Source organism: Piliocolobus tephrosceles, chromosome 21 (genome assembly GCF_002776525.5).
Source record: "Piliocolobus tephrosceles isolate RC106 chromosome 21, ASM277652v3, whole genome shotgun sequence".
In the NCBI taxonomy this organism is placed as follows: domain Eukaryota; kingdom Metazoa; phylum Chordata; class Mammalia; order Primates; family Cercopithecidae; genus Piliocolobus; species Piliocolobus tephrosceles.
In genome coordinates this window covers 5,913,842-5,938,958 of record NC_045454.1, presented here as the reverse complement: position 1 = coordinate 5,938,958, position 25,117 = coordinate 5,913,842, and the positions used below count along the sequence as shown (strand labels likewise).

The following is a 25,117-nucleotide window of genomic DNA, read 5'->3' as shown; positions in this document are numbered from 1 at the left end:
GAACATGCTACCCTGGCAGCGTTTTGCATTTCACAGTTTAGCTTGCATCCCCTTCACAGACAATTCCAAAGTGTGTTAATTCAATTCCTAAAGCTTCCCTTCCCTTCCTCCCTTCCCTTTCCTCCTTAGTTTTCTTTCTTGTCCATTTATTTTCGTTTTTTCTCTCTTTCTTTCTTGGTTTTCTCTTTTTCAACTTCTCTTTGTTTTCTCTTTCTCTCTTTTTGCTCTCTCTCTGCTTCCAGGGTAGGTGGGACTTGAAATTCATTTTAATAGAAGGAATTTTCCTGGATATAATCAACAACCGATTTTTCTCTGCGCAGGCAAGATCCGTTTTCAGATGGCTAAGCGGATCTTGCCTCCAAAACCCTGAAAACAGGCGCGGCCAGTCAGGCGAACCGAAGCGCAGGCCCCGCCCAGGCCTTGTCCCGGTCCGCCGTGGTCCCAGCCAGTCCGGCCTCTAGGATGCGCGCGCAATTTCCCGCAAACCCGGAAGCGGACCGTTGCGGGTGAACGCGTAGAGCGTAGTTTCCGGTAGACCCGGAAGCCGATCGCACGGACGAACTGCTTCGCAGCAGCGTGTGAGTTTCCTTTTGTCTATATTAAGTCTAGGCTACCTCGTTCTGCGCTTCTATACCCGGAATCTTAGGGTCGTGCAGACCTTGAAATCGCGGCACTGCTTCCCCCATCCCGAGTAAATTCAGACGTTCTTTGAGAGTCTGGGAGTCGCTTTCTGCGTGTTAAAATCGCTTGGAGGCTGGTCCTGTGCCCGGTCTTTTTGTCAGATGCCCACGTAGACACCTCCTATCGTGGGCTTTTCCTGCTTCAAGTCCTTTAGTAAGCCCTGCACACGCCCCGCACCGTGTAAAATCCTCACTGTCCGCTCCCCCAGCCTCGCCCTTCTTGGCCGCTGGCGCTCAGCACCCCAACGGGGCACCAGAGGCCGTGTCCTTTGCCCGGACCTGATTTCTGCAGACTCTACCCCTCTTCTGACCCACTCCTGCCTTTTTCCTCCTTAATCTGGACCCTCTGTTCCCCAGGCCTCCCTGTCCCAGCCACTGATCCCGAGTGTGGGGAGTGACTTCAGTCTTCTGACATCCAGTGTTCTCTGGAGCCAGCTTCCAGCCCACCGAAAATGAGCTCTTCCGGAGATGGGCATCTTATTCCAATCCCCTCCCCGTGAATGTGTGGAGAAAAAAAGATGGGAACGAGTCAGAGGAAATAGAGAAATTTTGAAAGAGAAATGAAGAATGAGAGAACCATTAACAGACGGCAAAGTAGAAGGTGAGTGAGGGGTTCGCGGAGACACAGTGAAAGAAGGTGCCGAGAAAACAGCAGGGGGAGAAAAGTAACTAAAAATATAGACAAACCTGGGCCTGTAAAAAGATGAAGTTCAACAAGATAGGGAAGGATTCTCAGACGGAGAGTGGGGGAGAGAAGGAGGGATTTGGAGTCAGGTCAGATAGAGCAGCGTGGGGCTGGGACAGCCAGAGCGGGCAGCTGGTCACAAGGAGAACAGAGGGAGAACCACAGCACGGGGAGGCCTGGGATCTGAGGGTGCCAGAGAGTGGGGACAGGGTTGTGTAACATCAAAGATCTAATTTAACAGGGTGAGCCCAAGGGGAGCCGAAATGTGGGAGGAAAGAGGCAGAAATATATGGAGATTAGGGACAATAAAAGATTGGGCAGAAAGAGGAATCAAGAGGTGAAACAAGTTGTAAAAATGGATCAGAACAGGTGGGAGAGAAGGAATAGAAAGAAGAATGGGACAAAGAGAAGAGGAGGGACTCAAGATGAACACAATCCTAGGGGAAAATAAAGAGAAAAAAACAGCTAGGGAAAAAAGATGAGAATGAGAGATATGTACAGAATGAGGCAGGGAAACAGTAGTGAGGAAAGAGGGGGACCCTGGTTACAGATGAGTGGTGAGTTGATTGGAAATTATGATTGAATTGTGACATATTAATTTCTCTATAATATAAAATCTGTTTAAAACACATGAGGCTGGGGCTGTGGCTCACACGTGTAATACCAGTACTTTGGGAGTCTGAGGTGGGCAGATCACTTGAGGTCAGGAGTTGAGTGAGACCAGCCTGGCCAACATGGTGAAACCCCGTCTCTAGTAAAAATACAAAAACTAGCTGGGCCTGGTGACCCGGGCCTGTAATCCCAGCTACTCAGGAGGCTGAGGCAGGAGAATTGCTTATCCTGGGAGGCAGAGGTTGCAGTGAGCTGAGATTGCATCACTGCACTCTAGGTTAGGTGACAGAACAAGATTCCATCTTAAAAAAACAAAACAAAACCCACAGATGAAGATGAGAATCGGAACACTATTTCTAAGGCATGTGCGTTTTATAATTCCTGGCATCAAAGGTTAGCGTCCACTTGTAATCTTCCACCGCTAAGGGGCGGTGACTTGGCTCATTCAGGTGTGGTTCACTCTTTTCTTTGGATGGACTAGGGCGTGAGCGAGTGTATAAGATAGGAAAAACTAAAGTGGTTTTTGTGCTCACAGTGAATACAATAAAGAGCACGCAACCCAGAATGCCTCATCCTTGCTCACCAAAATCATATGGGAATTACTTGTCACCCACAAGCAATTCATCATCAGACAGCACCTGGGTGTTCTGTAATTTTACTCAGTTTAACTGGTCAGTGTAGGAACAATCACACACACAATTTGATCACTAGAGGTGAGGTATTCTCTTGGGTGTGAGAGTAGTAAAAACTGTGGTTTTTTTCCTGTCTCTAACAGTAAGGGCAAGAATTTTCCAATAGGCCCACCCACCTGACTCTAGGACTGTGTTCTTACTCAGTAGTGACTGGGAATTGTCTGTCCCTGCTCCTGGCTGCTGCTGACGCTGAGACTGTATGCCACAGGCCAGCCCCATTCACACTCTCCTGATACCATGGCACTCTCCTCCACAGTGTCATCAATTTTTACTTCAAGGGAATTATTTTGGTCATTGTACCCAGATGGAGCTGTTGCCCATTAAAAAACACACACACACACGCACGCACACAGACACACACCTTTATTTTTCCCACTATTTCATCCTCAAAAGAAAAAACAAAGTATTAGCTACATTTTTACTTGCAGTAAGTATGCCTTTTCTGTGCTCCATGTAAGCACAATATACCAAAATCTTGTTTAAGCTATGTCTCACTCTTTCCTCCACTTCTTGCTTGACCCCATCCAATCAGGGTTTGACATCAACCATTCCTCTGCTCCTTTTTTTTTAATCTGAGTCACCAGTGACTTCTCTGTTTCTAAATCTAGTTATTTTTTCATGTAATTTTTAGAGACAAAGACTTGCTCTGTCACCCAAGCTGGCATGCAGTGGCACAGTCATAATTCACCATAACCTCAAATCCCTGGGCTCCAGCAATCCTCCCATCTCAGCCTCTACAGTAGAAAGACTATGGGCCTGTCCCTCTACCTGGCTGATGAAAAAAAATTTTTTTAGAGACAGAGTCTCACTACATTGCCCAGGCTGGTCTTGAACTTCTGACTTCTAGCCATCCTACAAACAAGTCCCAGCGTGCTGGGATTAGAGGCATGAGCCCCTGTACCCTGCTTAAATCCGACTTTGTTTTTTTTTTTTTTTTTTTTTTTTTGAGACGGAGTTTCGCTCTGTCGCCCGGGCTGAGAGTGCAGTGGCCGGATCTCAGCTCACTGCAAGCTCCGCCCTCCGGGGTTTACGCCATTCTCCTGCCTCAGCCTCCCGAGTAGCTGGGACTACAGACGCCCGCCACCTCGCCCGGCTAGTTTTTTGTATTTTTTAGTAGAGACGGGGTTTCACCGTGTTAGCCAGGATGGTCTCGATCTGCTGACCTCGTGATCCGCCCGTCTCGGCCTCCCAAAGTGCTGGGATTACAGGCTTGAGCCACCGCGCCCGGCCTAAATCCGACTTTGAATTTTCTGCCCTCATCTGTCTTTTTCTGTCAGCAGCATGTTTCACAGCTGATCACTCTATTTTTTCTCGGCTTTGAAGACATTGCTCATATTTTTAAAAATCTGTTTAAAATTTTTCTTATTACTTTCTTATCTTATTAGTCTCCTCTGCTGGTGTCTCCTGAAGTGTCTTCTCTGAATATGGAAATGTCACCCAATTTAGTCGTTAAACCTGGTCTGTCTGCCCACACCCTCTGCTTTTCCTTTTGATCTTATCTGTGGCTTTAAACACCACCAACATATCTCCATTTTGCCTCACCACCCACCCCTCTCCCCTGAATTCCACAATCCTGTGTCCAGTGGTGTTCTCAACATCTCTGCTGGGACATCCACAGGCATCTCTAACTCTACGTGTCCAAAAGAGACTTCCTGAACTCCCCCAAAGGTGTTCTCCCTACAGTCCTGCGTAGCTCAGATGGCAGATGCCTTGTACTTTCTGGGGGTTAACTAAACCTGTCAAAATGTTCTTAAAATATATAAGATACTATTTGTGTTTTAATTTCTAACGTAAAGAATAAATGACATGTTTACTTAAAATGAGTGAGGAAATAGATTGTTTCAAAATTTCTTTTGATGTGTGGGAGAAAATATTTGAGGAGCTCAGCCCTGCGTGATCTGCTTCCCCAGGACCTCTCTGACCTTATCTCCTGCCTCTGTTCTTCCCGCTCCCTCTACTGCAGCTACACAGCCCCCTTTCCTTTTCCGAGAGCGTTTTGTATTTTTAAAATAAGTGCTTGATCAAAGTATGATTTTAGGAATCACACAGTTTATTGCCACATCAATAATTTTTTTTATTTTTATTTTTTTATTTTTTTTTTAGGTTCACAAATTTTAAGAAAGGGAGAATAAAGTGGAAAAATCTCAGAGGGAATCCACTCAACAGATGAGGTACCTTAACCACATGGTGGGTGAATTCCAAAATTGTTAACATCTGTTTGCTGAGTTAGGCTAAATCAGGCCTATGTAGAAAGTCACAGTTTGAGGATTACCTTAGGGTGAGGTCTTCCCTTTTTGTGTGGCTATGACACAGGAAGGATGTGTGTTGATTCTAAGCCCTAAACAGTGTATTTTGGCATTCAGGATTCACTTCCAAAGAGACATATTATGCAAGGAAGCAACTTGGAAAATGAAAGAGAAGGAGTCAGGAATGGCCCTTACTCAGGTAAGGTAATATTTTCAGTGGATTATTCTGTCTCTGTTTCTTCCTGAAATGCCAGGCCTTGGAGTTGCTAATCTTTGACTCTGAAGCATCCTGCCTGACACGTTTGCATGCACTTACCCATGGCTTCTTCCAGTCCCTTCATTTCCGCTTGAGATTTCAGTTCACTGTGACCCAGTGACATGAACTTGGGAAGAGCCTGCACTGGGCATGGTCCTGGGAAGGGCTCACACCAGACATGGATGGAGACGGGGTGAGGGTCCCGCGGTGTCAGTGCTGCTGGGCAGCAGGGATTGTTAAGGGATCACATCTGGATGCACTGTCAGTGTTCTGTGGACCAGAATTACAGAAGCTGCACGTCAAAGTCCCAAGTTCCTTTCTTTCGTTTTTCTTTTTTTTTTTTTTTTTTGAGACAGAGTCTTGCTTTGTTGCCCAGACTGGAGTGCAGTGTCATGATCCCTGCTCCTTGCAACCTCCACCTCCCAGGTTCAAAGGTTTCTTCCACCTCAGCCTCTCGCATAGCTGGGATTACAGTTGTGCATCACCACTCCAGTCTAATTTTTGTGTTTCTAGTAGAGATGGGGTTTCGCCATGTTGGTCAGGTTGATCTTGAATGCCAGCCTCAAGTGATTCGGTCACCTTGGCTTCCCAAAGTGCTGGGTTTACAGGCATGAGCCACCTCACCCAGCCGCAAGTTACATATTAATGTGCATGAGTATTTGATAAATTCTGGAAAAAGAGTTCACATAAGGGAAATATTTTCTGCCTGATTTTGGATTACAGTGGAAGCTAAACAAGTGAGTAACTTACTCAGATTATCTTAATGATTGGCAAAGTAATGGAATGTTTAGATAAAGACATCAGTGATAGAGAATGTTTTATTCCCTTCATGAGATGTTCTTGCTTAATATCATGAGGGGTTTTTCTTGTTTTTTTTCCAGTTTGGTTTTGGCTTGATTTTTTTTTTTTTTTTTTTTTTTGAGACAGAGTCTCTCTGTCACCCAGACTCAAGTGCAGTGTCACAATCTTGACTCACTTCACCTCCACCTCCTAGGCTTAAGTAATTCCTGTGCCTCAGCCTATGAAGTAGCTGGGATTACAGGTGTGTGCCACCACATTTGGCTAATTTTTGTATTTGTAGGAGAGACGGGGTTTCACCGTGTTGGCCAGGTTGGTCTCGAACTCCTGACCTCATGTGATCTGCCCGCCTCGGCCTCCCAAAGTGCTTATTGATGTGAGCCACTGCGCCCGGCCAGTATCGAGTAATTTCTTTTTTTTTTTTTTTTTTTTGAGGCGGAGTCTCGCTCTGTCGCCCGGACTGGAGTGCAGTGGCTGCATCTCAGCTCACTGCAAGCTCCGCCTCCCGGGTTTACGCCATTCTCCTGCCTCAGCCTCTGGAGTAGCTGGGACTACAAGCGCCCGCCACCTCGCCCAGCTAGTTTTTGTATTTTTAGTAGAGACGGGGTTTCACCGTGTTAGCCAGGTGATCTCCTGACCTCGTGATCCGCCCGTCTCGGCCTCCCAAAGTGCTGGGATTACAGGCTTGAGCCACCGCACCCGGCTCTTTTCTTTTTTTTTTGAGATGGAGTCTCACTGTCACACAGGCTGGAGTGCATTGGTGCAATCTTGGCTCATTGCAAGCTCTGCCTCCCAGGTTCATGCCATTCTCCTGCCTCAGCCTCCCAGCCATCTGGGACTACAGGCACCTGCCACCACGCCCAGCTAATTTTTTGTATTTTTAGTAGAGGCGAAGTTTCATTGTGTTAGCCAGAATAGTCTTGATCTCCTGACCTCATGATCCACCTGCCTCGGCCTCCCAAAGTGCTGGGATTATGGGCATGAGCCACCACTCCCAGCCATATCCAATAATTTCTTTTTTTTTTTTTTTTTTGAGATGGAGTCTCGCTCTGTCGCCCAGGCTGGAGTGCAGTGGCGCAGTCTCAGCTCACTGCAAACTCCGCCTCCCGGGTTTACGCCATTCTCCTGCCTCAGCCTCCTGAGTAGCTGGGACTACAGGCGCCCACCACCTCACCCGGCTAGTTTTTTGTATTTTTTTAGTAGAGACGGGGTTTCACCGTGTTAGCCAGGATGGTCTCGATCTCCTGACCTCGTGATCCGCCCATCTCGGCCTCCCAAAGTGCTGGGATTACAGGCTTGAGCCACCGCGCCCAGCCCAATAATTTCTTAAGGTATAGGGTGCTGAGGTATTTTCTTTGCCCTTAATTTGTTAACTTAATGTACTAATTTCCTGTAACATACCACCTTTTTATTAATGGAATAAATTAGTAAACTTCATTTTGTTAATACCTAAATAACAATATTTTAATGGACCAAGCTATATTTATAGGCCAGAAGCAGTGACGTGTGCCTATAATCCTAGCTTCTTGGGGGAGCTGAGGTGGGAGGATCCATTCAGCCCAGGTTTGAGACTATTCTGGACAACCTAGTGAGACCCTGTCTAAAATTTTAAAAATATTAGATTTTTGAATATGGATATTTAGTAGAGATTGGAGTTCAAGTTTCTGTGGTTTTACATGGTCTCCCATTTTTAATCACCTACCATATGTTTATAAACTAAATTGGTACAATTTATACATTTTTATTGTTACAAACATGCTGAAAGACACATTAGGAAAAATAGTACTTACAGGTGGGCACAGTGGTGCTGGCCTTTAGTTTCCCACTTGGGAGGCTGACGAGGAGGATCCTTTGACGCCAGGAGTTCAAGGTTATGGTGCACTATGAATAGCCACTGCCATCCAGTTTGGACACTGTATTGAGACCCTATGTCTGAAAATTGCAAACCAAACTATTGATGAAAAATACCATGTAAAATATAGGTCACTGGGGCTGGGTGCGGTGGCTCACACCTGTAATCCCAGCACTTTGGGAAGCTGAGGTGGGCGGATCAAAAGGTCAGGAATTTGAAACTAGCATGGCCAACATAGTGAAACCCCGTCTCTACTAAAAGTACAAAAATTAGTCAGGCGTGGTGGCGCGTGCCTGTAGTCCCATCTACTTGGGCAGCTGAGGTAGGAGAATCGCTTGAACTTAGGAGGCGGACTTTGTGGTGGTGAGCCGAGATCGCGCCGCTGCACTCCAGCCTGGGCAACAGGGCAAGACTCCATCTCAAATAAAAAAAAAAAAAAAATAGGTCAAAGAGACAACTCCTCTTATTTCAGCTGATGTGTGTAAGTGTATATGTGTACTAACGTATATGAGTGTTAGTGTGTATAAGTGTGTACATGTGATGTGTGTGGATGAGTGCACAGATGAGCAAGCCTATGATTTTTATGAATGGCATGTCATTTTATATAAATTTTATATTTTTTAATGAGTTCAGATTACATCTTAAGTATTTAACAGGTTCAAATTTTTCTATACTACCATGCTAATGAGCTGATAGCTATAAGAATAAGAATATATTATGGGGACATATAATATTTTCTGTACATGCAGAGATAATGACCTTTTAGGCAGTTTGGTGTTTTTAATCCTTGAACTTATTTTAAGTTTACTGAATTAGGTAAATGTCAATTTTCTTTTCATGCTATCTGTTACTTAACTGTTTGGTTCTTTAGGTTTGATTCTAACGTCCAGACACCTGGGATCCGGTGCTTACGCTGCTATTTTTAGTCCTGACTCCTGGAGGGAGTTTCCTAGAATATCTGTGAAAGAGTTGTCTCGTCAGTAAGATAGGAACAGACCATTCTTTCTTGTTTCGTTTGTTTGTTTTTTTAGATGGAGCCTCGCCCTGTCACCCATTCTGGAGTGCAGCGGCGAGATCTTGGCTCACTGCAACCTCCGCCTCCCAGGTTCATGCAGTTCTCCTGCCTCAGCCTCCCACGTAGCTGGGATTACAAGTGTGTGCTACCACACCCAGCTAATTTTTGTATTTTTAGCAGAGACTGAGTTTCACCATGTTGGCCGGGATGCTCTCAATCTCTTGACTTTGTGATCCGCCTGCCTCGTGATCCTCCAGTTCACGTAAAGCATTTAGAATAGTGCCTATCGGCCGGGCGCGGTGGCTCAAGCCTGTAATCCCAGCACTTTGGGAGGCCAAGACGGGCGGATCACGAGGTCAGGAGATCGAGACCATCCTGGCTAACACGGTGAAACCCCGTCTCTACTAAAAAATACAAAAAAAACTAGCCGGGCGAGGTGGCAGGCGCCTGTAGTCCCAGCTACTCGGGAGGCTGAGGCAGGAGAATGGCGTAAACCTGGGAGGTGGAGCTTGCAGTGAGCTGAGATCCGGCCCCTGCACTCCAGCCTGGGCAACAGAGCGAGACTCCATCTCAAAAACAAAACAAAACAAAAAACAAACAAACAAAAAAAATAGAATAGTGCCTATCACATGGGAAGTGTCCCATTCAGCCATTGCTACTGTTATCACAGCTTTCAGATTTTGACCATTTTTTATTTATTTGTTTTTTTGAGTCAGAGTGTTACTCTTGTCTGTGGCCCAGGCTGGAGTGCAGTGGCATGATCTCAGCTCACTGCAGACTCCGTCTCCCGGGTTCAAGAGATTCTCCTGTCTCAGCCTCCTCAGTAGCTGGGATTACAGGCTCTCACCACCACACCTGGCTAAGTTTTTTCTATTTTTAGTAGAGACAGGGTTTTACCATGTTGGCCAGGCTGGTCTCGAACTCTTGACCTCAGGTGATCCACCTGCCTTGGCCTCCCAAAGTGCTGGGATTACAGGCATGAGCCACCGCACCTGGCCAAGATTTTGTCCATTCTTAAAAACTACAGTAGGTTGGGGCCGGGCACGGTGGCTGACGTCTGTAATCCCAGCACTTTAGGAGGCCAAGGCGGACAGATCAGGCGGTCAAGAGATTGAGACCATCCTGGCCAACATGGTGAAACCCCATCTCTACTAAAAATACAAAAAATTAGCCGGTCGTGGTGGCGGGCACTTGTAATCCCAGCTACATGGGAGGCTGAGGCAGGAGAATCACTTGAACCTGGGAGGTGGAGGTTGCAGTGAGCTGATATCATGCCATTGCACTCCAGCCTGGGCAAAAAGAGCAAAACACCGTCTCAAACAAACAAACAAACCCAAAACTACAGTAGGTTGTAGGTTGGGTGCGGTGGCTCATGCCTGTAATCTCAGGACTTTGGGAGGCCAAGGTGGGAGGATGGCTTGAGCTTAGGAGCTCAAGACCAGCCTGGGCAACATGGTGAGACGCCATATTTATAAAAAATACAAAAATAAGCCAGGCATGGTGTCATGAGCCTGTAGTCCCGGCTACTCCAGAGGCTGAGGTTGGAGGATCACTTGCGTTTGGGAGGCAGAGGTTGCAGTGAGTCAAGATCGTGCCATTGCACTCCAGTCTGGGTGACAGAGTGACACCCTGTCTCAGAAAAAATACAAAACCACTGTAGACATCTGAAGACACCACTTGAATTGCATCTCGGGTAGATACTGGATATCACTTGGTGTGTAAAAACACCTAACACTTCTATAGAGATCACCCTGGATTAAATTTTTGTTTGTATTGTTCAAAAACGAGACATCTACACTGATTTGAAGAATGTCTTAATTTCTTATGGAGAAGTATAATAAAACAACAATTACACAGAACTGGCTCAAGCATACCTTAATATGGATTTTTCACAGTGCTCACATCAGTGGAATCAATCCTTAACAACTGTCTTCCAGTTCTGTGTGATGGTGAGTACTGCCTGCATACCCTGTTGCTGAAATGTGGATTTTCTTTTAGGGGCCCTTGAAATTCACGGACGTGGCTGTAGAATTCTCTCAGGAGGAGTGGAAATGCCTGGACCCTGTGCAGAGGGCTTTATACAGGGACGTGATGTTGGAGAACTATAGGAACCTGGTCTCCCTGGGTGAGGATAATGTCCCTTCAGAAGCCGGGATCTGCCCTGGTGGATCTCTACATTCGTGTCGTGTGTGTGTCTTGGAAGCTCCTGCATTGCTTGACTGAGATTGAAACCTTGTTGACTCAGAATTGAAAAGCTCTATTACACTTTCCGGACTTGAAATGTCCCCTTTTTTCAGGTGTTCTCCTCCCTTCACGATTCATCATTGGTGGCACCAGGGCTGAAGTATGCGTGAAACCTTATGACACACTTTAAAAATATCCAATTCCCTGTTTTCTAGCCCTGTGCTTTTGATTCTGTGGTTCTTGGAAGGGGGATCTATTTCTGCATGTTACAATATTCCCTAAGCGCTCAGAAAGAGGCAATCAGTAGATGAATTTGTGAAATACTTTTTTTTTTTTTTTGTGACGGAGTCTTGCTCTGTCGCCCAGGCTGGAGTGCAGTGGCTGGATCTCAGCTCACTGCAAGCTCCGCCTCCCGGGTTTATGCCATTCTCCTGCCTCAGCCTTCGGAGTAGCTGGGACTACAGGCGCCCGCCACCTCGCCAGGCTAGTTTTTTTGTATTTTTTAGTAGAGACGGGGTTTCACCGTGTTAGCCAGGATGGTCTCGATCTCCTGACCTCGTGATCCGCCCGTCTTGGCCTCCCAAAGTGCTGGGATTACAGGCTTGAGCCACTGCGCCCGGCCTAAATACTATTTTTGATTTAGTAGTAATATCCTGTCTCCTCCCTAAGTATAAAGCTTGGACTTGGGAGATGCCACAGCACACATTTCTTCTTTCTTTTATAAATAGGAATCTGTCTGCCTGACCTGAGTGTTATCTCCATGTTGGAGCAAAAGAAAGATCCCTGGATTCTGCAGAGTGGAGAGAAAATCGCAAACAATCCAGATGGCAGGGAATGCAGCAAAGGTGTGAACACAGGTGAGAGCTCGGTGGGCAGAGTGGAGCCCCATATTTTTTATTTTTTGAGACAGGGTCTCACTCTGTCATCCAGGCTAGAGTGCAGTGGCAATCATAGCTCACTGCAGCCTTGAATTCCTGGACTTAAAGGATCCCCCTGACCTGCTCTTCCGAAGTGTCGGTATTACAGCCATGAGCCACTGTGCCCTGCAAAGCCACCCTGTTACATGGTGTTTGGGAAACTCTCTGCAAATGGGAGAATTCTGTGAGAAAACAAAAGTTGAAATCTTGTGAGTTCTGAACAGATACTTTTCTTTATTTTCCTATTTCTTCTTGGAGATAGGATCTCTTTTGGGTTGCCCAGGCCAGAGTACAGTGGCATGATTACGGCTTGCTGCATCCTGGACTTCCTGGGCGTAAGTGATTCTCCCGCCTCAGCCTCCTGAATAGCTGGGACTACAGGTGTACGCCACCATGCCTGGCTCATTTTTTGTATTTTCTGTGGAGATGGGGTTTCACCATGTTACCCAGGCTGGTCTTGAACTTCTGGGCTCAAGCAGTCTGCCTGCCTCAGCTTCCGAAAGTGTTGGGATTATAGGTGTGAGCCACCGTAACCAGCAAAGTGGTGTGTTGTTTAATTGACACATATTTGTGGATCTTCAAATTTTTCTTCTTTTGTCTGGGCACGGTGTCTCATGCCTGTAATCCCAGCACTTTGGGAGGCCGAGGCAGGCCGATCACTTGAGGCTAGGAGTTCAAGACCAGTCTGGCAAATATGGTGAAACGCTGCCTCTGCTAAAATAACAAAAATCAACTGGGTGTGGTGGCAGGTGCCTGTAATCCCAGCTACTCAGGAGGCTTAGGCAGGAGAATTGCTTGAATCCAGGAGGTGGAGGTTTCAGTGAGCCAAGATTACGCCATTGTACCCTAGCGTGGGTGATGGAGTGAGACCCTGTCTCAAAAAAAATAAAAAATACATTTTTTGGCTGGACGCGGTGGCTCAAGCCTGTAATCCCAGCACTTTGGGAGGCCAAGACGGGCGGATCACGAGGTGAGGAGATCGAGACCATCCTGGCTAACACGGTGAAACCTCGTCTCTACTAAAAATACAAAAACTAGCCGGGCGAGGTGGCGGGCGCCTGTAGTCCCAGCTACTCGGGAGGCTGAGGCAGGAGAATGGCGTAAATCCGGGAGGCGGAGCTTGCAGTGAGCTGAGATCCGGCCACTGCACTCCAGCCCGGGCGACAGAGCAAGACTCCGCCTCAAAAAAAAAAAAAAAAAAAAAAACATTTTTTTTTTCTTTTGTTAATTTCAACATTACATGCCTCTACCTCCGGAGTAGCTGGGATTACAGCCATGCACCACCACACCTGGCTAATTTTTGTACTTTGAGTAGAGATGGGATTTTTCCATGTTGGGCAGGCTGGTCTCGAACTCCTGGCCTCATGTGATGATCCTCCTTTAGCCTCCTAAAGTGCTTGGGATTACAGGTGTGAGCCACTTCACCCAGCCCAAAACATTCTATTTTAAATGTTAACAGCTTATCTTTGATTAGGTACCCAAAGCTCTGCTTAACAACTGTATTCTCGCTTTCTGTTATTACTGGCAGAAATTAATCCTATATATTTTATGTTCCCATTAACATATATTTTTAATGCTGTTTAAATGAGAGTGGTTTCTTTTTTTTTTTGAGATGGAGTCTCCTTCTATCTCCCAGGCTGATCTCGGCTCATTACAGCCTCTGCCTCCCTGGTCCAAGTGATTCTCCTGCCTCAGCCTCCTGAGTAGCTGGAATTACAGGCACCCATCCCCATCCCCAGCTAATTTTTGTATTTTTAGTAGAGACAGGTTTTTTCCATGTTTGACAGGCTGCTCTCCAATTCCTGACCTCAAGTGATCCACCTGCCTTGGCCTCCCAAAGTGCTGGAATTACAGGCATGAGCCAGTGTACCTGGCCTGATTGTGTCTTTTAAATTGTAGGAAAGAATTAAAAGTCAAGTTACAAATGAAAAGTGCAACAATACATGTTTCTGTATTTGATCATTTGTTGACCTTTTATGATGAGCTTTTTATTTTTATTTTTAGGGGATGGAGTTTCTGTTGCCCAGGCTGGCATGCAATGGCAGGATCTTGGCTCACTGCAACCTCTGCCTCCTGGGTTCAAGTGATTCTCCTGCCACAGCCGCCCGAGTAGCTGGGATTACAGACACCATGCCCAGCTAGTTTTTGTATTTTTAGGAGAAACGGGGTTTCACCATGTTGGCCAGGCTCGTCTCGAGCTCCTGACCTCAGGTGATCCACCCACCTCGGCCTCCCAAATTGCTGGGATTACAGGCATGAGCCACCGCGCCCTGCCTATGATGACCTTTATATTTTCATTTGGGTTAGAGATACTATCCAGAGTGCTTTCATTTCATCTTGAATCCTCCTTTCAGCATTTCTTCTTGGACAGGTCTAGAATACTAATTTAACTTCCTCAGGCTTTCTTTAGGAAAGTCTAAAATTCGCCTTTATTTTTGCAGATGAGATTTGCTAAGTGTAATATTCTTCATTGCTGTTTTGCCTGTTTTTCTTTAAGCACTGTCAGTATGTCACCTCACTGCCTTCTAGCCTGAAGATGTTTGCTAAAAAATACATATAATCTGACAGTTTCCTATTGTCTAACAAGTCTCTTTTTTGTTGCTGCTGTCAAGATTTTGTCTTTGTCTTTTTTTGACTTTTGATAATTACTTTATAGTATGCTCTGTGTGAATGTATTTGGGTTAATTTTAGTTAGAATGGTCAAGTTTCTCTTTTTTTTTTTTTTTGAGATGGCGTTCACTCTTGTTGCCCAGGCTGGAGTGCAATGGCACGATATTGGCTCACTGCAACCTCCCCCTCCTGGGTTTAAGCGATTCTCCTGCATCAGCCTCACAGGTAGCTGGGATTACAGGCACCTGCCATGATAGTCTCTTTTTCATGCATCGTTTTCCTGATTTCATTTAGTTGTCTATCTCATTTATGTTTTAGCTCGTTAAGCATCTTAAGACAGTTGCTTTCAGCTGGGCACAGTGGCTCAAGCTTGTAATCCCAGCACTTTGGGAGGCCAAGGCGGGCACATCACGAGGTCAGGAGATCAAGACCATCCTGGCGAACACGGTGAAACCCTGTCTCTACTAAAAATACAAAAAAAATATATAAATATATATATAAATTTTTTTTTTTTTTTGAGACGGAGTCTCGCTCTGTCGCCCAGGCTGGAGTGCAGTGACCGGATCTCAGCTCACTGCAAGCTCCACCTCCCAGGTTCACGCCATTCTCCTGCCTCAGCCTCCCGAGTAGCTGGGACTACAGGCGCCCGCCACCTCGCCCGGCTACTTTTTTGTATTTTTTAGTAGAGACGGGGTTTCACCATGTTAGCCAGGATGGTCTCGATCTCCTGACCTCGTGATCCACCCGTCTCGGCCTCCCAAAGTGCTGGGATTACAGGCTTGAGCCACCGCGCCCGGTCAAAAAATATATATATATATATTAGCCGGGTATGGTGGCGGGTGCCTGTAGTCCCAGCTTCTAGGGAGGCTGAGGCAGGAGAATGGCTTGAACCTGGGAGGTGGCGGAACTTGCAGTGAGCCAAGATCGCGCCATTGCACTCCAGCCTGGGTGACAGAGTGAGACTCTGTCTCAAAAAAAAAAAAAAGTTGCTTTCAATGTTTGTCAAGTAATCAGAGGGCTGCCTTCTTCTAGGTCAGGTTTGTGGAAAAAATTTTTTTTAATTATAATTTTAGCCATATTTCCATGTCCTTATGTAGGCCTTGTAATTTTTGTTTTAGGTTTGCTAAAACAACCACTCCTTCCAGTTCTTTTTTTTTTTTTTTTTCCTTGTTTGACACAGAGTCTTTGTTGCCCAGGCTGGAGTGCAGTGGTGTGATCTTGGCTCACTTCAACCTCCACCTCCCAGATTCAAGTAATTCTCTTGTTTCAGCCTCCTGAATAGCTGAGACTCTGGGCGCACACCACCACGCCTGGCTAATTTTTGTATTTTTAGTAGAGACAGGGTTTCACCTTATTGGTCAGGCTGGTCTCGAACTCCTGACCTCAGGTAATCCACTAACCTCAGCCTCCAAAAGTGCTGGGATTATAGACATCAGCCACCATGCCCAGCCAGGTCTCTAACTACTGACCTCAAGTTGTCCAGCCTGCCTTGGTTTCCCAAAGTGCTGGGATTACAGGCATGAGCCACTGCACTGACTGTTCCAGTTCTTTAGTCTAAGAATTGTACAGGGTGAGACCTTTACAAATCAACCTGTTGTAAAGGATGTGGGTGCCACCTGCATGGACCTTGGGGGACTGAACAAAGGGAGCAAACATGGGAATAAAAGACAAAGACAATAGAGTATATTGTATATTCGGAAGAAAAGGTCAGGGGGCTCCTTGCTTCCAGTAAAGAAGGGCCCTGAGCTTTAGAGCCCTTCACAATTTATTGGGTAAAGGATAGAGGGAGAAGGGGGTGGTGGTTGTCAGTCAGTGGCTTGATTTACAGCAGGCTTGCAAGACTGCATTCTTTAAACAGTAGGCTCAAGATGTCCCAGTAGATAATGAGCACAGCACCAGGGTATGATGGCTTTCAGCAAACCTTCTGGTGGCAGGCGCAGTCATGAGTTTGCCCACATCCTGCATTCATGATAAACAGTTTGCTGTTTGGTCATAAAACCTCCAAAGGAATGCTGAGTTGGTCACATCTCTCGGGCCATCGGCTCCCTGTGTCTTCCCCTTTGTGTTTATGTATTACTGTTACAGATTTATCTAAGCATTGGCCTACCTAAAACTTCTATTGGAAATAGAGGGTAGGGAGAATAAACAAAAGCAAAGGTTTCTGTAGCTGTAGCCAGGAGGCATGTCTCTGCTGAAGCATGTGCTCTACAAGCCATAATTCTTCTTCAGCCTCTTAATTGCCACGGGGAATTTAAGGAAGAATCTCCTTGCAGGGTTTGGTAAAGATGTGTAAGTTGATAGGTGGCAATACCTAGCATCGGGTATAGCCAATTAATATCTCCTAGTAATTGTTGAAAATCATTTAAAGTCTATAATGTGTCTTTACCAGGAACTGTTTTCTGAGGCCGTACACTCCTCTCTGTAACAATATTTCCTTCATAATGGTCTGGGGAAGTTATTTGCACTTTCTCTGGAACAATTTTGGGATTCCATTTAATAAGAGCTTGCATTACATCTCTGAATAATTGATGTAAAATTTGATCTGTAGGAGCGGCCAAAAGAATATCATCCATAAAATGAATGATGTACACAGTGGGAAACATATTTTGAAGCTCCTCTAATGCTCTTCCCACAAAATGCTGACATAATGTAGGACTGTTAAGCAAGCCTTGAAGTAAAACTTTCCACTGATAGCAAGAAACAGGTTCTCCATGATTAACAGAAGGCACAGAGAAGGCAAATTGAGGCTTATCCTTCTCATGTAATGGTAAAGAAACAATCCTTGAAATCTATTACTACAGGAGGCCAGTCTGTGGCTGCCGGGGAAGGTAAACCCTGCTGGAATGCACCCATTGGTTTAATTTGTACATTAATAGCTCTCAAATCATGCAGCAATCACCATCTTCCAGACTTTTTTGGAATAACAAATACTGGTGAATTCCAGGGACTGACTGCTGTATATGTCCTGCGTTCAATTGTTCTTTTACCAACAGTTGAAGTCAATCTAGCTTCTCCTGTGTTAGGGGCCATCCATCCACCTACACAGGTTTGTCACTAAGCCGTTCTAATGGTAAGGCAGTGGGCAGAGGAGAAATATCAATGACACCTGTCAGAAATCCTGACGTCCTAGCCCTTTTCTGTTTTTCCAGTTACTGATAATGGATTAGAGTTTCCTTGTAGGAATTTCCCTAAGCCTTTTCTACTCTGATATCCCATGTCATTCAACATTTTAAATCCTGAGTTACCAAACTTTTCATTTGTAAGTCTCATATCCCATGCTGTAAGTCTTGACCCTGTAAATTGATGGCTGTATTTGCAACATAAGGCTGGAAAGTATGTGCTTGTCCATCCGGACCAAGACAAGGTAAAATCTCAGCGCTCTGTTGAACACTTTTAGCTGCTCCTACTCCCACTAGGGATGTGGAGGTTAGTGTCAGAGACCATGCTGGGCGCCAGTCTTTACTGGATATTACTGACACATCAGCTCCTGTGTCCATTCACCCATACAATTTCCTTCCTTTAATTTGTAACGCAGGTGGGTCTGTTAGAGGCTATGGGTTGGGATAGATTTCCCAAGTAATTGTGCTCCCAAAGCCTTTATTTCCTCGTTTCTCGTTTTGTGAAGACAGGTGTAATTTGCAGGAACTAAGCAATAGCTGAGCAGTATATTCTCCCAGTTCAAAAACCCAAAGATCTTATAACATTAAAACTACTTGGGCCGGGCGCGGTGGCTCAAGCCTGTAATCCTAGCACTTTGGGAGGCCGAGACGGGCGGATCACAAGGTCAGGAGATCGAGACCACCCTGGCTAATACGGTGAAACCCCGTCTCTACTAAAGAATACAAAAAACTAGCCGGGCGACGAGGCGGGCGTCTGTAGTCCCAGCTACTTGGGAGGCGGAGGCAGGAGAATGGCGTAAACCTGGGAGGCGGAGCTTGCAGTGAGCTGAGATCCGGCCACCGCACTCCAGCCTGGGCCACAGAGCCAGACTCCGTCTCAAAAAAAAAAAAAAAAAAAACTACTTGAATTTCTCCTTCATAATCGGAGTCAGTCAGTCCTGGGACTACAGTGATGCCTTGCAAGTTAAGGTGGCTTTTGCCTAAAATTAGTCCCATGTATCCTCTTGGTAAATGTCCCCAAATACCAGTGGGAATTTTGATAGGTTTGTCTCCACCAACTACTGTTATTTCTCTGACTGGGAGATCTAATCCTGTACTTCCTGGTGTTTCTGGCGTGAGGGAATCAATGTTTCTCCTGGGACCCATCCCTGAAATGGGGTTGTGGTCTGAACTGAGAATGACCTCATTGTTTGAGGTGCCTGGGTCCAGGCCTCCTTCTTGTTTCCCAACCTGGGGGGGCGGGGCGCCATTCTGATGAAACCTTGAGTGGCACTGATTAGCCCAGTGATTTCCTTTGTTACAGTGAGGACAGAGTCCTGCCATTTTTTCCACTGGAGGGGGGCACTGCATTGTAAGGTCCTTTCTGTCCTGAAATCTGGTGGCATTCCTTTTTTCAAGGTCTGGTTTTTCTGCAGGTATAACATTTTTCCATTCTAGGATTTGATCCTTTGCTGCTTTTAGATTTGTCAAGTACTAAATTAGCCATGCTTCAGCTAACATTGAAGAGTGATGAAGCTCAGTTCCTACATCCTGACAAGCTCAGAAAATTTCCCACGTTTTTTTTAATACTTTACAGGTGCCAGTGCACATTTACAATCCATGTTTGCCTTCTCTTTTTTTTTTTTTTTTTTTGAGGCAGAGTCTCGCTCAGTCGCCCAGGCTGGAGTGCAGTGGCCAGATCTCAGCTCACTGCAAGCTCCGCTTCCCGGGTTCATGCCATTCTCCTGCCTCAGCCTCCCGAGTAGCTGGGACTACGGGCGCCGCCACCTCGCCTGGCTAGTTTTTTGTATTTTTAGTAGAGACGGGGTTTCACTGTGTTAGCCAGGATGGTCTCGATCTCCTGACCTTGTGATCGGCCCGTCTGGGCCTCCCAAAGGGCTGGGATTACAGGCTTGAGCCACCGCGCCCCGCCTTCTCAAAAGCTAAAGTTAAGGTTAACATTTCGGCAGCAGCAGTGTGAGGAATTTGACGCTTCACTGCCTCTTGTAATCTTGTGAGAAATTGCGCATAGGGCTCCTACAACCCTTGCATGATATGCAAAAAGGATTGTACTGGGACTCCCTCTTGTGGAATCGTGACCCATACGCATTTAGCAGCCTGTGAACACTGCTGATAAGCAGGATCTGGGAGTGCCATTTGATGTTCCAGGTCTGAATAAGGGTCATTACCCAATAGCATATCCTCTGTAATGTCTCCTTGACAAGCGGCAAGATTCTGTCTAGCTTGGTCTGCACAGTTCTTGCTAGTTTAAATTCCATATCAGATATGCACTAGCAGACAAGTTTGAGCCAAATATTTTACGTCACAAAGTAGAAGGCACATAGCACCGAATACGGATTCTAGCAATCCTAAAGTGAGTGAGTTCTGTACTCCATTATTAACTACAGTCGTTTTTAATTCCTTCAACAACTAAACTCTAGCAGGGTATTTTCATGAATAAACTGGTGCAGATTGGATCAAGCCTTATGGAAATATGAAAAGTGCAAGGTCCTAAGGGCTCTCCAGCTGTGGCAGCAGGGTGTACAACTCTTTGTACCGGGGTCTTTATTTCTGCTCCCGAAGGAAGTGGTACAGTTGTTCCTGCAACTGGAGGGGGCGGTAAAAACCAATTTTTATCTTCCTTCTCCTGTTTTTTATTTTCAATTGGATCTGTGGGTGGGACAACAGATTCTTTCAGATTTTTAGACTTATCCTGCTGCCCAGCAGAATAATGAGATAATGGCAGAACAGGACAAACTAGACTCCGCGTGGAGAAGACAGAAGAATCAACTCTAAGACCTTTATGATGAGCCTTTTTTAATCCTGCTCTGTCCTAGTTTTCCACATCAAGAGCGCCTGCCTGTGGAAACCATGGGTTATGCATAATCTCCTACAGAAGCTTGATATCTGTGAATTAACCTGAGCTCCAGACTGTCTCAATAGAACTTTAAACAACTGCACATAGTGTTATTCTTCAGCAGACAAATTCTGCCCCATGTTACCCTGATTCAGAAAACTTACCGTTCCCAGTACTTTAGAGCAGTGACCTTGTATCGCTCTTAGTACCTCTTTAGGGCACTGACCTTACATTTGCTGCCAGCATACTCATCCAGGGTTCCGCGTTCACCTTGTCCATTTCAGTTCCTCTGCTCCAGCAGAACCTTCTTTGTGTTCTCAAAGTCCTGTGTTCAGAGGCCACTTGTAGACATCCTTAGAGTCCCTGTTCTGGGTCACCAGTTGCCACCTGCACAGATCTTGGGGGACTGAACAAAGGGGGCAAATGTGGGAATAAAAGACAAAGGAGTATATTTGGAAGAAGGGTTTGGGGGCTCCTTGCTTCTATTAAACAAGGGCCCTGAGCTTTGGAGCCCTTTGCATTTTATTGGGTAAAGGAGATAGGGAAAGGGGGGTGGTGGTTATTGGTCAGCAGCTTAATTTGCAGCAGGCTTGCAATACTGCATTCTTCAAACAATAGGCTCTAGATGTCCCAGTAGATAATTTCAATGAGCATGGCACCAGGGAGTGATTGCCTTCAGCAAATCTGGTGGCAGGTACAGTCGTGAGTTTGCCCACATCCTGCATTCATGATAAACAGTTTGCTGTTTGATCATATATTCTCCAGTGGAATGCTGAGTTGGTCACATCTCTTGGGCCTTTAGCTTCCTACTTGTGGGAACACTCAGTCCTTTTCTGGGGATGTGGTTTTTCTGGTTTGTGGAAGTACCATTATTAATGTCTATGCAGCTGCTCTTGGATTTCTGATTTTCCCTAAGAGGCTCATCCCTGCTTCCCAGAAGCTTTCAGTTTCTGTTGTATTTCTCTGCTCATAATCTCTTTCAGATTTACCCATAATTCTCTTGACTCCTGCAGATTCCCCACTGCTCCAATGCATCACCTCAGTTCCTTCTGTTTTCTGCACTGCCAGCATGATATACACAATATGCTGAAACTCCTACCAATGTCTGAGTCAGGTGAGGCAGAATCTGGACCCTCTGTCAGACACTAAAGATGCCATTATCATGGGTTGAAGTTCCATTCTTTTCTTTCTGTTTTAGAGAGGAGCTCTAAATTGGGAAGTAATGCACGAAACAAGCCTTGTAAAAGTCAACTTGGATTCACTTCTCAGTTACATCTGAATGATCTGCAGCTATTTCAAGCTGAAAGGAAAATTTCTGGATCTAAGCATATTGAAAAACTCATCAATGACAACTCCTCAGTTTCACTGCTTGAAAAAATTTCTTCCAGTGTCAAATCCCACCTTTTAAATAAACATAGAAATAATTTTGATGATGCTCCATTACTTCCACAAGAACAGAAAGCACACATTAGGGAAAAAGCTTATAAATGTAATGAGCTTGGCCAAGTCTTTAGAGCATCTGCAAGCCTTTCTAACCATCAAGTAATCCATAATGCAGATAATCCTTACCAGTGCAATGAATGTGGCAAGGTCTTTAGTTGTAGTTCAAAGCTTGTGATACATCGAAGAATGCATACTGGAGAGAAGCCTTACAAATGTCATGAATGTGGCAAGCTCTTTAGTAGCAATTCAAACCTTTCACAACATCAAAGAATTCATACTGGAGAGAAACCTTACAAATGTCATGAATGTGACAAGGTCTTTCGAAGCAGTTCAAAGCTTGCACAACATCAAAGAATTCATACAGGAGAGAAGCCTTACAAATGTCGTGAATGTGACAAGGTCTTCAATCAAATTGCACACCTTGTACGACATCAAAAAATTCATACTGGAGAGAAACCTTACAGTTGTAATAAATGTGGCAAGGTCTTTAGTCGCCATTCATATCTAGCAGAACATCAAACAGTTCATACTGGTGAGAAACCTTACAAATGTAAAGAATGTGGCAAAGCATTTTCAGTGCGTTCCAGCCTCATAACCCATCAGTTAATTCACACTGGAAGGAAACCTTACAAATGTAAAGAATGTGACAAGGTCTTTGGGCGCAAGTGTTTACTGACCTCTCATCAGAGAATTCATACTAGAGAGAGACCTTATGGATGCAATCAGTGTGGCAAGATCTTTAATCAGAAATCAGACCTTATACGACATCGAAAAATTCATACTGATGAGAAACCTTACAAATGTAATAAATGTGGTACAGCGTTTAGAGAGTTTTCAGATCTTACTGCCCATTTTCTAATCCATAGTGGAGAGAAACCTTACGAATGTAAAGAATGTGGCAAAGTCTTCAGGTACAAGTCTTCTCTAACCAGTCATCGTAGAATTCATACTGGAGAGAAGCCTTACAAATGTAACAAATGTGGCAAGGTCTTCAGTCGTAGTTCAAACCTTGTATGCCATCAGAAAATTCATACAGGAGAGAAGCCTTACAAATGTAATGAATGTGGCAAGGTCTTTAATCAAGCGTCATACCTTACAAGACATCAAATAATTCATACTGGAGAGAGGCCTTACAGATGTAATAAATGTGGCAAAGCATTTCGAGGGTGTTCAGGCCTTACTGCCCATCTTACAATCCATACTGAGAAGAAATCTCATGAGTGTAAAGAATGTGGCAAGATCTTCACTCACAAGTCTTCCCTCACCAATCACCATAGAATTCATATTGGAGAGAAGCCTTACAAATGCACCCTGTGCATTAAGGTCTTTAGTCACAATTCTGACCTTGCACAGCATCAGAGAATTCATTCATGAGAGTCCCTACAAACTGCGTATGGCAAACCATCATCGTGAATTCTAGCATTAATCAACATCAGAGAGTCCATACTAACTGGAAACCATAAATTAAATGTGTGTGACACAGGCTTTATCAAGGCCTGCCAAATCACTAGACATCACCACATCACTGTGGAGGGTGAAACCACACAGATGGATTGTGTGTACTCAGGTCATTATTCAAGGACCATTACTGTAGAACACAGATAGGATTTACACAAGAAGTAACTCAATCTCTAGTTCTCTGATATTAATCTATGATACTGCATTCTGCAGAATAATGCTAAGTCAACGTATGTTGATTCTCATGACATGATGTATATCAAAGGTGCAATGGTATGTAAATGACCAGTTTTATTCAGGCTACAAAAAATTCAATTATTTGGGGTCCGTAGAAAAGGCTACTTTATGACTTTAAAATCTCTTCACGTGTCTTCGATACAGGCCATTCACTGTGGTCCCTGGGAAAGAATCAGTAGGATGACAGGGCTGACTTCATTAGCTGAGGATTATTTCTATCCAGTTTCCTGATGAAGAAGGACATTGCCTTTTCAGATTAAATATTGTCTGATTTAGAGAGCATGGAGAGGTGGGCAGAGTAACATAAAACTCTGATGACCATCATCATACTGTGGCAGTCAACACACTTTCTCCCGACCTAAGTGCACAGTGCTTCAGTTTCCACCAACTGACCATGAAATAGAGTATGCCGTGATCTTAAGGCATGGGTTATTAATGGGAAGAGAGTAATAGGTTGCTAGTGTCTGATTATATAGTAGAAATAATGCAAGGAAAAAGGTAGACGCTTTCTCCATTGAATAGCAGTAGCTGCTGTTTAGCAAAGACTGATGAGAAATAGTTTTGTTTTGTTTTGTTTTTTTCCCCTGAGATAAGAGTCTCACTCTGTTGCCAAGGCTGGAGTGTAGTGGTGTGTTCTTGGCTCACTGCACCCTCCGCCTCCTGGGTTCAAGCAATCCGTCTGTCTTAGCCTCCTAAGTAGCTGAGACTACAGGTGTGTGCCACCACACCCAGTTCATTTTTGTATTTTTTGTAGAGACAGGGTTTACCATGTTGGCCAAGCAGGTCTCCAACTCCTGACCTCAAGTGATACGTTCACCTCAGCCTCCCAAAGTGCTGGGATTACAGGGATGAGCCATTGCGCCCAGCCTCATTTTAGAAATGGAAGAGGCCGGGCGCGGTGGCTCAAGCCTGTAATCCCAGCACTTTGGGAGGCCGAGGCGGGCGGATCACAAGGTCGGGAGATCGAGACCATCCTGGCTAACACGGTGAAACCCCGTCTCTACTAAAAAGTACAAAAAACTAGCCGGGCGAGGTGGTGGGCGCCTGTAGTCCCAGCTACTCGGGAGGCTGAGGCAGGAGAATGGCGTGAACCCCAGAGGCGGAGCTTGCAGTGAGCTGAGATCCGGCCACTGCACTCCAGCTTGGGCGACAGAGCGAGACTCCGTCTCAAAAAAAAAAGAAATGGAAGAAAGAACAGATATCACAGTTGAGTGTTTAATCAAAATGACCAGATCAGCATATGCTTTTTTTATATGACAGAGTCTCACCCTTGTCACCCAGGCTGGAGTGTAGTGGCACAATCTCGGCTCACTGCAACCTCTGCCTCCCTGGGTCAAGCAATTCTTCTGTCTCAGCCTCCCAAGTAGCTGGGATTACAGGTGCGTATTTTTAGTAGAGATGGGGTTTCACCATGTTGGCCATGCTGGTCTCAAACTCCTGACCTCAGGTGATCCATCCGCCTCTGCCTGAAAGTGGT

At 45.3% G+C, this 25,117-nt stretch overlaps 1 protein-coding gene across 7 annotated transcripts; it reads left to right on the top strand.

Annotated features, from left to right (window-relative positions):
• Positions 1–441: 441 nt before the first annotated feature.
• Positions 442–24,428, top strand: ZNF528 (zinc finger protein 528). 7 transcript variants are annotated; one of them, XM_023197492.1, is made up of 7 exons: positions 442–578; positions 1,038–1,281; positions 4,773–4,840; positions 5,033–5,114; positions 10,835–10,961; positions 11,749–11,877; positions 21,701–24,428. In XM_023197492.1, the coding sequence occupies exons 3-7, from the start codon at positions 4,836–4,838 to the stop codon at positions 23,317–23,319; spliced, it is 1,962 nt and encodes a 653-aa protein (XP_023053260.1). In that variant the 5' UTR covers positions 442–578; positions 1,038–1,281; positions 4,773–4,835; the 3' UTR covers positions 23,320–24,428. The 7 variants fall into 7 exon arrangements, with proteins under 7 accessions (XP_023053260.1, XP_023053262.1, XP_023053257.1 ...); XM_023197494.1 differs by having other exon boundaries at positions 4,773–4,856; XM_023197493.1 differs by having other exon boundaries at positions 574–691.
• Positions 24,429–25,117: the final 689 nt, after the last annotated feature.